Here is a 12,173-nt window from a genome sequence, read left to right on the forward strand (position 1 = left end):
AGCAACAATGAATAGTATATGGACTAATTTGGGGTGGGGGTGGGGCTTAAATAGAGCACAATCACTGACAGTGTACACAGCATAAGGTCAGGGTTGGAAGATGAAGAGGTTAAACTAACATAATGCTTATTACATTATATTAGATGTTACTAATATTTGTGAGATATAACATGTCATTTCCTTATTTGGATTTAGTTTTGTATCCATTTGTAAAATGAATCCACATGTTCTGGGACACAACACTACCTTAAAGCACAAACTACAGTGAGATAAAATAGTGTGTGTTTCCTGATGGTGTGTTGCTGTGAGCAGGTCTGTTTCTTGTACAGTTTATTCTCTGTCAACATCAAACCTTTTCAGTGTCAACTCTCCGTATGTGACGATATTTGATGAAATGACAGTGAATACCAGCATCTGTTTGTGAGGCATTATAAAGACCTATATAGATATCATTCTAGTAGTGAACTCCATTGTAGTGTTAGTGTTTTGTATTGCATGTACCTATTATCTGTGCGTGCCAGCCATGTCAGTGCTAATATTTCACTTTTTTTTGTTCTATTGTCACTGTCAGACCAGAATGAATGTTGCAATTTTAGTGTTTTTTTTTTTTATATAAAGAAAGGGAAATTCAATCTTTAACTAAATAGCTGAAAATTTCTCAAAATTCTTTGCAAATTTGAATGTTTGCAACAACTCTTAAGCACCACTCAAGATATAAGAGGGGGAAAAATTGAATGAAGGAGGATAGAAGTTATTTGGATTAGGAAATGTTTCTGGATTTAGCACAGAATAAAGTAATTTTGTCTGTAAGCATCAACCATTAGTAAGTGGATTGTCAGCCTGTACTCATTTCAATGCTGACAGTTCAAGCAACAGAAACAGGCGTGCCGCTCATCCATTACAAAGAGAGTTAAAGCTTTCAGAGTGTGCTCTGATGGCAGGCAGCCGAATGAGGAAAAGGCTGATAGAGAAATGACCAAAAACATGTTTATTCTCTTGGTAGCAATTTGTTGTGTTCTTTTGAGAAACACAACCACTCTTCAACCACCATGAACTACATTAAGGCATCAACGCAAACTGGATAGTAATTAATCCAAGTTTAAAAATGCTTCATGTACAGCAGTACCATGGAAATAAGTGAACATGTATGTGGAGAGGGAAACACATCTGTTCCCACCACCAAATAGCAGGGTCCCCTAAAGCAGTTAATGTTTACAACAGATTTGAAGAGGAATATGATTTTTAACATAGAGCACCTTTTCCTCCTCATGACTTATCCATCCTCAACAAAGTCAGATAGTTGCGAGCACAACACTAAACAGCACAACGTGAAGAAAGAATAATGTATGAGCCCTTAAATGTGATTAAAACATAGCACGTGTCTAAGAAATGCTACTATCAAGATCAATGATTTTTGCAGGCGCCATCATATATTTTATGTTATACCCAACATGCTGTATTTGTGTGCACAAATTATGACTGTACATAAGAATTGATAATGCCTTTAATGGTGTTTGCCTACTGAAATGTTATGGAGGACAACTCTAATAGCATATTTTTAATTTTACAAATGGAAAGTACCTCTGTGAGTTATTGTAACTGGTGTATGTCAGTGACCATGGCAGGTACATGTAACAATAAAAATATTTTTGTTCAAACTTTGCCTTGTTCTTTGTATTTTGTAAAGCAGATATATAGTCAACAAAATATATGTTCTTCGGACGGTTCAAATCTGATTCCTCATTGCTGTGTAAATGAAGCGGCCTAATATACTTGCTTCAGATCACAAAATGCCATTTGCCACCTCTCTGCAGATAACACGTTCGAATGGAAAAGCAATCCCAAAACACAAGATAGCTCCTAATCCAAATGAGGATGTTTCACAAGTATGGTTTTTCTCTAAATGCTCTCCAAGGGCGTTATCACCTCAGCCATCAAGTGTTTGCATAGTGATCCGTATGAATCATCCCTTCCTTTCTTGTTTGTCTTGTCTTGTTTGTTGGCTGTCAGACAAAGATGCTGCTGAGGCCTGTGCTGTCAGGAGAGTTCATATCCGTCTGAAGAGGAAATGAGAGGGTCTGATGGCAACTGATGGAAGCAGTATCAGAGCTACTGGAGACAATATTAGTGATGGGAGATTGGACAGGCAAAGAGACAATATTGCAGAAGTGACATATTAAGTATTTTGGTGTCTGCAAAAAAGGGAGGGCAGGTGTGGCCGGCTCATACGGTTTGTGTCAGCATTCAGCACACACAGCTCAGCTTCAGTGTTTTATACTGGGCAGTTTCTGGACTCTAATATTAAAGCAGGTCTTCAGGGCTTCTGTTATTGTCATGGAAAGTACACATAATTAAACTGATTTGAAAGGTAGTTTCTTAAAGCAGGAGTTAGTCAGATAACATCAAAGCATAGTGTGTTTATTATCATGCATGCAAGGCCCAAAGTGTCACATGAATGCTATAACATAAACAGAGCAGCAGGAAGATGGAAATGCAAATGGGAAAATCTATCACCCTTCTAATTACCTGATTAAAACTGTTATTCATTTCTCTTTTAAACCTAAACTTGGCAATTTATTTTAAAATACCATTACTAATTTAAGCATTGTTTAATCTATATTTTAAATGATGCATTTATTGACTGTTTTATGTTGTTTTTTACTCTTAGTGCAACTTATAATGCTGTTTTAAAAAGCTATCCATTTTGAAATGCCTTATAACCATTTACATGACACCTGTGGTTTTATGTTTTTAAATACAATTTTTCAAAATTGTATTTATTTTCTTTTTTTAAACAAATTTAAATAAGTAAATACGACAAAATTTCCACTCTCCGGACTAGCTTCTGTATCTGAAAACTGTATCTGCATGGAGTTTTTATTATTTATAAGATTGACTCAAATTCAGTGCAAAATGTATAATCAACATAAATCTTTACCTAAGATTTACTCGTTTATATTGATCTTTCAAGATCTGCTTATCATAAAACAAAATGTCTCTGCCAGTGAGGTGGTATAACTTCACTCACCCTCTGAGCATTTTGTCTTGTTTCAAGAACATTTATAGTGCAAAGAAATGCACATTTGGTGCAAAATAATCTCAAATGACATGACATTTTCTTCTCAGCTTCTTTAAAGATAAAATATGATTACAATTTTATGGCTCAATAATATACTGTATTACTTTTTCCACAGTTCATGATCATCTTAAATTTGTATAATACAGATCAGCATATCATGTGTGTTTTCTTATCATAGTTTCTAGCTCTAAAACAAATAAAAATGGGTGTAGATATTTCTTTTCTAGATATTTTCTTATTTGGACCAGAGACTTTGCATCAGCACTAGAAGTCACCAGCAGATGGCGATAGAGGAGCATCAATTGGAGATGGTATAACAGCAGCAGAGAGATCCAGTTCACTTTACTGCTGTCTAGCACTTGTAATCAGCCATACCAGTGTTTTTACAAACAGCTCAATGCAACATCTGTCTTTAAAGCTTTAAATGTACATTGTGAAATCTTCCATTTCCCCACATTTCTTCGCACTTAAATGATATTCTGCTCCAATCTATAAATACAACTCATCCAGAATTAATTTTTCATTTTTTCTTTATATAACCAGGTTACTGTCTTTGAGTGAAATGCTTTCTGTTTTTAGGAATACACTGCTCACTCTCACAATTGTAAACACATTTGATGCCATTAAAACAAATCAGTGTTACACCTCACTTACAGTTTAACATTTTTATAACCCTCTGTTTCTGTACAACGTACAATGTGGTGAGTTTTATGAATCAGCTCTAGGGGGCACTGCGTCATCATCATGTAGAGAGAGAGCGAGATTGACAGAGAGAGAGAGAGCAAGAGCGAGAGAGAGGAGGGGGAGAGAGGAGGGGGTAGGATGATAGATTCCATTTCTATTCTACCTTTAATCCAACTGTGAAATTCAAAAGTAAAAGGCAGTCCATTTTTTCTTCCCATGTAGTCCTCTGAAAGACCATGTACTGCTGCATCAACTTTGAGTTTCATCATCACACCCTATAACCAAAAAACAAAAAAGAGCCAGCGGGCAGAAAAATGTTGCTTGATTTACTATATTGATTATGGCTGACGTAAAAGAATAGAAACAAATGAAAAGGTTAGAGTTCTTTGAATGACAGTACACTGGGAAGAGTGAACTCCTCCTCACCTAATGAGCCACGTGGCAGAAGTCACATTAACTTCTACAACATCAAAGATAATATTCCTAATTGGCCTCAGACACATGCAGGGGGAAATGCAAAGATATGCTTGTAGGCTATCAGGCGATACTCATCAGATTACTAATGAATGTGTTGAGATTCAGAGCAAACAGATATCCCAATAAGTACAAACATGCACGTCTCCACTTTAAACATTTTATTACAGACAAAAGAAAACAAAAGAAGTATTTGTGACACAAAATGAATCTAATGCTGGTACAGAGGTATTGCACCAACAACAATTTCTGAAAAAATATTTATTATTCTAATAATCATGTTGTTTGAATAATAATATTAATAATAATAATGATAATAATAATAATAATAATAATAATAATGCACCCTGATGAAAAAAAAAGCCAAAATGTTACTTCATATCATTCATAAATAGATGTGAAACCTGCAACCAAATTAAATAGAATGACCATATTGTAAAACAAATGATATTCAACAAAACAAAATGGGTTTTCTCATCACTGGCTTTACAAATTAAAGAAGTACATTTGGCAGGTTTATACACAAAATTAAAATATCTACCCCCATGACCGCTCCTCTGAACGCAAATCCTGCTACAGTGAAAAACAAAATATCTTAAGAATTTTTTTTCTTCACAAAAAATGATAAAGATGAGTTCAACACAATTCTAAAACACCTAATAAAACTAGTCAAAAACTTTAAAACCCACTGTTTTTTTTCTTTAGTAACATTTCACATTTAGCAACTTTTTTTTAAAATTCACCTGTACAAGTGGTGTCGGGACTACGGGTGGGTGGGTGGGCGGGGTTACAGGTGGGGGTGGAGTTGGGGTTGGGGGGGTGGTCCCTACTGACCAAGAGGAGGAGGAGCTAAAAGGAGAGGTTTCAATCTTTGACCTCTACAATTCGGTAACGTCCTGAGGCCACGTGGAGAGAGTGACACCCTCTATCAGAGCTCCCCCAGTAAAAGAACCACTGGAGGAAATGGAGCGCTTTTTCAGTCCTTGCATTTCTCTCTTGTTTGGAGAGAAACGAGACCAGTGAACACAGTTTCAACACAAGTTTTAGTGTGTGTATTCCCTCACTGAATCTGCCTGCACGAAAATCACAAAACCAAACAAAAAGAATGTTAAAATAAAAGAAAGCAAGGGACTGCAGCTAAATACACACATAAGAGGGATCCATTTTGGTGATATTTACAATCACTCTGTGAGAAATAAAGGAAACGAGGAAGTCCTTTACTAGGGGCAAAGATGATTTACAAATGTCTTATGCGTTTGTGACTATCTTCATTTAAATGATGCTTTGCTTATACTCAGCCAGGGTGGTTCAGTCTGTCCTGAAGTACATCCACACCTGCTGAGGTGACTATATTCTAGTTTCCTGCATTAGCTTTTCTACCCAAGACCCCTACGCTTTGAGTATGCTTAGAGCATTTCATCTCCCCAATGAGGGCAGTCCATGGCAAACACACAGTAATGGAGTGAAGAGGAGAGAAAGCATCTTTAAAGAATTCAAAACAAAATGAGAAGACTTTTTTTTTTGGGTCTTCATTTCCAGTATGTTGGCATGAGCTTAAAGCTCACTGCCCCCGCGAAAAAATTTAAAGTTCACTGATAAGGAAAGAAAAAAAAGCAAGAGAAGTGCCTCGGGCTTCTGGCCGATCTAAGTGCTTGGCAAACAGGTGAAGTTACTGTAGCAGTCTTTGGGATTTTCAAAATCCTTCAGATAAAGAAAAGAAAAACAAAATGGTGTAGAAGCAGATATATCGATGACGTTGTTATGTTGGAAATCTCCCTGGAGTCTGACATTTGGAGGTCTTTCAACTTCAAGTGAGGTAGAGAGGCTTGTCCCGAGCTCCCATGCCACTGCTGAGGGAGAAGAAACAGTATTAATGTATGTCTGGATGTATGGATACATGTAAATACAATGATGTTCTGACTACTTATTTGCATCAGGGTCTAAGGACAGATGATGATGTTGTATTGCTGTACAGATTGTAAAGCCCCCTGAAGCAAATTTGTGATTTGTAATTTTGGTCTATAGTCAAATAAAATTGATTTGACTTGACTATATGTATTTACTGTATGTTCATCTTTCTTTCACCAGGAAATCACTGCAAGATTAGAAAATCTGTTTCAAGGAAGCGCTGTCTAAGAAAGCAGCTCCAAAACAAACATAAAAGCTGTCGACAAACAACAGACATCACTCAGCATTAAGAGGAATGAAGAAGTCAAAATTTGCAGGCACTTGAAATGTCAAATACAGAGTCTGTTCTCCACTTATCTTTACAGACACACAGGAACCAATTCATTGCCCTCCAAAACTCTAAACTACAGTGATCTCACACTGAGGGAGAAGGTTTAAGCAAAGACTCAATCTACTTCAAAGAGCGTAAAACATGATTTGACCCAGGCATGATCCCGTTTGACATACAGATGAATCAGCTCTAAATACAGAAGATACTGATTTCCAGCTCTGCTGCATCTTGGAATAGCAACACCAGGTTTCAGGTGTGAGACAATACTACATTCCTCTTGTACCTGCTTGAATAACTTGATTCAATAAGGCAACGTGTGCTGAGCGAAACACAGGGAAACTTAATTGGATGTCACAGTTTTTCCAGGCCCGGTAATAGCATTGTTCTACTACTGCATTACTCATTTCAATTTCAAGGAGATGCATTGCTTTAGCAGGGAAATCACAGTTTATGATTAATGCTATCTGAGTCTCTAAGTGCGAAAGTGAAGTGGTTTAGAGCAACTCATTTGGAAAATGAGTAACTGTAAGACAACCACTTAATATTCTCACCAATCAAATATCCCTGATTGCATTTATAGAGGGTCAAAAAACTTTGATGTGATTCCTTGTGATTTCTTCTTGTTTTTTTCATACAAAATTCCATACTAACATAACACAATATTTATATAGACTAGTATGATGGGCTCACCCGCAGTGGTTGGGTCCACAGTCCCTGTTGCAGTACTCGCTATCCCAGTCAGGGTTCTGGCCATGCACTGGGTTGGGAGCCCCTGGAGACTGTGAGCCCCCGACACTGTTCTGGTAATCAGCCTGAATATGGGAGAATCCCTGTGGAGAGGAGGTGGAGAGGTTACATCGTCCTTGCTTTGCGATGGGCAGTCATTAGAGTTTGCTGAGCCATGATACTGTTTAGATGCAAATGTTGTCTGTGTGGACAAGGAATAGCACTCTCAACACTCATTGCATGTTTAAAACTGGTCTCAAAATCATGCTGAGCTTGCACCAACATGACACCCTCCTGCTGGATTGGAGACATTATAGTGTCTAACCAAAATTGTTGGTTAGACACTTAGGAGCCTATTTTAACGATCTATAGTGCATGGCGTGAAGTGCGTGGTGCAAGTGCCTTTGGGGCGGATCCAAATCCACTTTTGCTATTTTAACGGCGGAAAAATGGTCACTGTGCCAGGCGTATGGTCTAAAAGGGTTGGACTTAAGTCCCCTCATTAATTATATGTGTGTTTTGGGTGTAACACAAGGTAAACCATCGCCCATTCCCTTTAATATCCAGGCACGCTGTCACCATGGTGGATTGTTAGTTTGATGGCGGATTTACCAGGATTGGTCACATGACTACACTGACAGTTTCATTGATCATTACTGTGATTGACTGATTCTGATACATAGTGGCACGTAATTGTGACTTTTTTTTAATTTGTTGATGTACATCATAATACGAATTCACATTGTGGTCCTTCTATTTGTGATGTTTTGCATGTTTGTGTGCTGTTGCACGTCCGTGTGTGCGTAACAGGCAAAGAATATTTGAAAAGAAAATATTGTACTGTCACTTTCATAGAATTGGCTTCTTTATTTTATAAAATATCTACAACAATTAACGGTAGAATCAAATCGTATCGTTCTTACACTGTATCGAATCGATTCGTATCGAATCGGTTCTGTAATAAAAGGATATTGTTTTTGAATCGAATCGTAACCTGTGTATCTAGATGCATATCGAATCGTTTATCACAGAGAGATGTGCAACCCTAATATATATATATGATAAATACAGATTCATCATTTGCAGAAGGAGCATGTTTGTTATATTTTAATAATGAAAAGACCAACCTGTTGGCCGAGAGGAGGGGAATGCAGAGGCGCCTGGAGCCCCATTTGGTGTGAGATGATTGGCTGCGACTGCTGCATGCGGATTGGCTGGTTGAGCAGGGAGCTCTGGTGCAGGGAGAGTTGGGCGTGGGGGTGCAGAGGTGGGCTGATCTGGAAGGGAGCTGGGGGAGAGGCACTCATGCTGGGTGGCAGCATCTGGGATTGGCTGAGGGTCTGGGCCAGGGTGTGGCGGGGTGGCCCGGCATAGCTCTGGAGGTCTGACAGTGGGAAGGAACCCGGCGGGCCCAGGTAGGGTGAGGAGGGCTGGGGGGGTACGCTGTACAGGGGCTGCTTCGGGGGCAGCAGGTGGGAGGGCTGGCTGGTCTGCTGGGCACTTTTTGGTTCAGTGTCATTATATGTCTGTGGATGAAAAACACATAATTTTAGTAAGATAACAATCACTGACTTAATGACATGTAATCTGGTCGGAAATCCTCAACACACCAAAATAACTCATTAATCATGTCATCAGCCTTTTAACTTGTATCTTAAAGGGAAATTCCATTATTTGTCAGTTTGACTCAATCTTGGCCACTCTAATTATGTAGAAATATATATCAGTAATAATATACCGTAAACTGACCAAGAAGTGGCTACAACAGTTACAGTACAGGAATTTCCAGATATCTGCATTTTCAAAATCTTTATAGCAGAGGTTATCATGATGAATAGTCATAAAAGACGAGAAAAATGAGATAAACACCCACGTTGAGCAATACCAGAATTTCCCTCTATACTTTTCCTCCACTGTTCTCAGCTGTACTACTTGATTCTGTACAAATTTCTGTCAGCAGCTTTACTACAGGGCTGCTTGTCTTCACCTGAGCACAGCTATCCAATGCAGTTTTAACTGAACAGTTGACACTCAAAGATCCAAACAGCAAACCATTTTCATCATATTGATCCCTAGTGTGTAATGAAACTGCATATATATTTAATTTTCTGTCAATCTTTAGCTTGACAGCTTTCACAATTTATTTTGCACCATTTCACACACACTTGTGTAGTCAGGCTGACGAATGGGGAAACAGAGTTGAGGCTGAAAAGGTTGCTGCAATGCTTTAAAGGAAAAGATGCCACAACATACCAAACTCCACCAAACACCAAAATCACCCACACTTGACCTTTTTCACATAGCCCACCTCCACCTCCATCTCCACCCCCGCCCCGCCCAGCCCTCTCCAGGCCCCTATGATGAGCTGTCAGATTGCTCATCTCCAGCCATCAGTGTTGATTAGAAGGTAATGGAGCCCATTTGTATGAATAGAGCTGGGGCCGAGGTAATGATCAATAGACACCTTGACAGATAGATGGGAAAAGGAGAGGGGCACACACACACACACACACACACACACACACACACACACACACACCACAGACACACACACACACACACATATATATACGCAGACCCCAGGCAGAGAAATGAGGCTGTTTGCTTGCAGAACAAATGGAATGACAAAAGGAATCTTCCCCACACTACATTGTGTGTTGTTAATACAAGACGGCACTAAACAATGCAATCCACAGTCCTCCTAGCTTTTCCTTATTCCCCATGCTGCTATGCGGGTGTATACAAGATGCCATCATTCATTGGGCAAAAAAGATGTCATAGATTTGAATTAGTGGGAAGGTGTCAGGGGTGGAAACAGCAGCAAAGCCAATGATTGCTTGCATTAATTTGGATATACTTCCTGTTGTGGATGATGAGATGGAGCAAATCGATGATCTAATGTGTGACACAGGTGTCCGTTGTTTGAAGATAAATTCAGGGTTGGCATGTTCCAGGTACACATGAAATGGAGCTAAATCTGATCGCATGTATAGCACATGTGAGAGCAATCATTTTCTGTCCTCCATCCCTCATAGATGTTATGGCCATATGCTTGTGCTCTCTGATTGGCTGAACCCTCCCCCAACCCTATATCACCATACCAACTACAACTCCCAACCCCCAGCATCTGCACCCTATGGAAATCAGGTATTGTTCCAAATATGGCCTGCTCTTTTTGCATTAGATGCCCCCACCACCACCACCACCTCATCCCAAGGAAGCCCTGCCCAGCCCATTAGCAGGGATTTTCCATCCAATCCATCATCAGTCTTAGCCAGGGCCTGTGTGTCATAAGCGTTACCTTGGAAACCAGACTGGCTCGGTACGCGGCCAAGGCTTTCAGGTACTCTTTCTTGGCCGCCTCGGTTTTCCTCTTGTAACCCTGTGAAGAAAAAAAAGAAAAAAAATCAAAACAAGAGGCTTCGGGTGAGAGGAGAGGTTGACATGCTCATAAATGTGCACACACACGCCTGTCTCTCAATACACACACACACGCTTTTTTATCTCACTCTAACACTTCTTAAACACATCCTGCACACACACAAACACACACATGCACAGTCACACACACACATGTCCTTAATGTTTCCCTTTCCATCAGAACCAATGGTACAGAACACCTCTATTTCCTCATCACAGCACTAATACTCCCTCATCTCAATGTGTCTCCCTCTATTGTAGCAACACATCATTTCCATTCCAATCCACCTAGACAAATGAACTGGAACTTCTCTCTCTCTCTGCTTTTAGCTCCACAATAACACTCCTATCAGCACACTGACATTAGTGATACACCAGAATGGTTGTTGTCATTTCGCACATTAGGATAGCGAACCCTGCCTGCGCTTACAAGTTTTGTTTGAAACTGCCTTCCATATTGTTACAATGATGAACGAACCACTGTTGTCATACAAGTAACTGCTGTTTGCATAAAGATTGTGGGTTTATGAGTGCATATGGATGTTTGTGTATATGTGTGTGTGTGTGTGTGTGTGTGTGTGTGTGTGTGTGTATGTGTGGTGTATGCACAAAGGTATTTTTTTGTCTAATAGGCACATAGTGTCTGTGTAGGATGTAGCAGAGTGTCTGTAAATAGGGCTATTATCTATAAGGGCTCCAGGCAGAATCATGTCTATTATGCAAAACAAAAAGGAAAAAGAAGTGTCTTTGTTAGTGGGGAAATTAAAGTACTTATGTGTTGTACTGTACTTTTTTCAATACTAGTGCTGTTTATGCTGATACCAGAATGATACTTTTATTAATAACTTAAAAACATGCTTTTTTCTAAAATGTTCCCTTTTTATAAAGCAAAAGAAGCCAAACCTTTCAAATGTTAAATGCTGTCTAAGCACAAGTAGTCAATGAATAACTAAATAAAATGATCCAAACTAAATAAAACAGGCAACATTTTTATTAAATTAAGAATAACTGATAAAATGATAAGTAAATAACAATACAAATCTCACAAGACATTCAATAGCAATACTTGTGGTGGTTGACGAGAGCTTTAGGTCTTAGCCTTGGGCCTCAAGACACATGAGCTTAAAAAATCCCCCAAAACATGTAATTTCATGAAGTTATGGTTGAAGGTGGCGGCACTGTGCAACAGTAAGAATTTTCCCCCAATTCAATGGCGAGCTGCATTTGTTTTTAAGCACAATGAGATTGTTGAGATCACAATGAGAAATTCATACTCAACCTAACTTGGCATTGGTTTCATTTACAAGCTAAGTTAGACAAAAATAATCTAAAGAATATTTATTAAACTTGCAATTAAAGTTACATTAATAAGAAATTCACACGGACCCTAAATGTTTTCTTGGTGCCGACACTACAAGCAACCACAATGCACTTGCACTAATAAGTCACCACTCAACGCCATTACTATTACCTAGCTTTGTCTTGATTTACTGTTGAATTTCATATTCTGTTTACTGAATAGGAAGGCACTCCATATACTATCTGTCCATT

The 12,173-nt window shown here is 38.9% G+C and overlaps 1 protein-coding gene across 2 annotated transcripts in view; it reads right to left on the reverse strand.

Moving 5' to 3' along the window:
• Positions 1-5,847: 5,847 nt before the first annotated feature.
• Positions 5,848-12,173, reverse strand: part of LOC128357182 (thymocyte selection-associated high mobility group box protein TOX-like) — a 76,575-nt gene continuing 70,249 nt past the window's right edge. For both annotated transcript variants that reach the window (XM_053317439.1, XM_053317440.1), the window contains 4 exons: positions 10,504-10,584; positions 8,330-8,728; positions 7,167-7,306; positions 5,848-6,087 (listed from right to left, as the gene is read on the reverse strand). In XM_053317439.1, the coding sequence (XP_053173414.1) occupies positions 6,045-6,087; positions 7,167-7,306; positions 8,330-8,728; positions 10,504-10,584 (663 nt within the window). In that variant the 3' untranslated portion in view covers positions 5,848-6,044. The remainder of the gene's footprint in view (positions 6,088-7,166; positions 7,307-8,329; positions 8,729-10,503; positions 10,585-12,173) is intronic.

Source organism: Scomber japonicus, chromosome 4 (assembly GCF_027409825.1).
Source record: "Scomber japonicus isolate fScoJap1 chromosome 4, fScoJap1.pri, whole genome shotgun sequence".
NCBI lineage: Eukaryota > Metazoa > Chordata > Actinopteri > Scombriformes > Scombridae > Scomber > Scomber japonicus.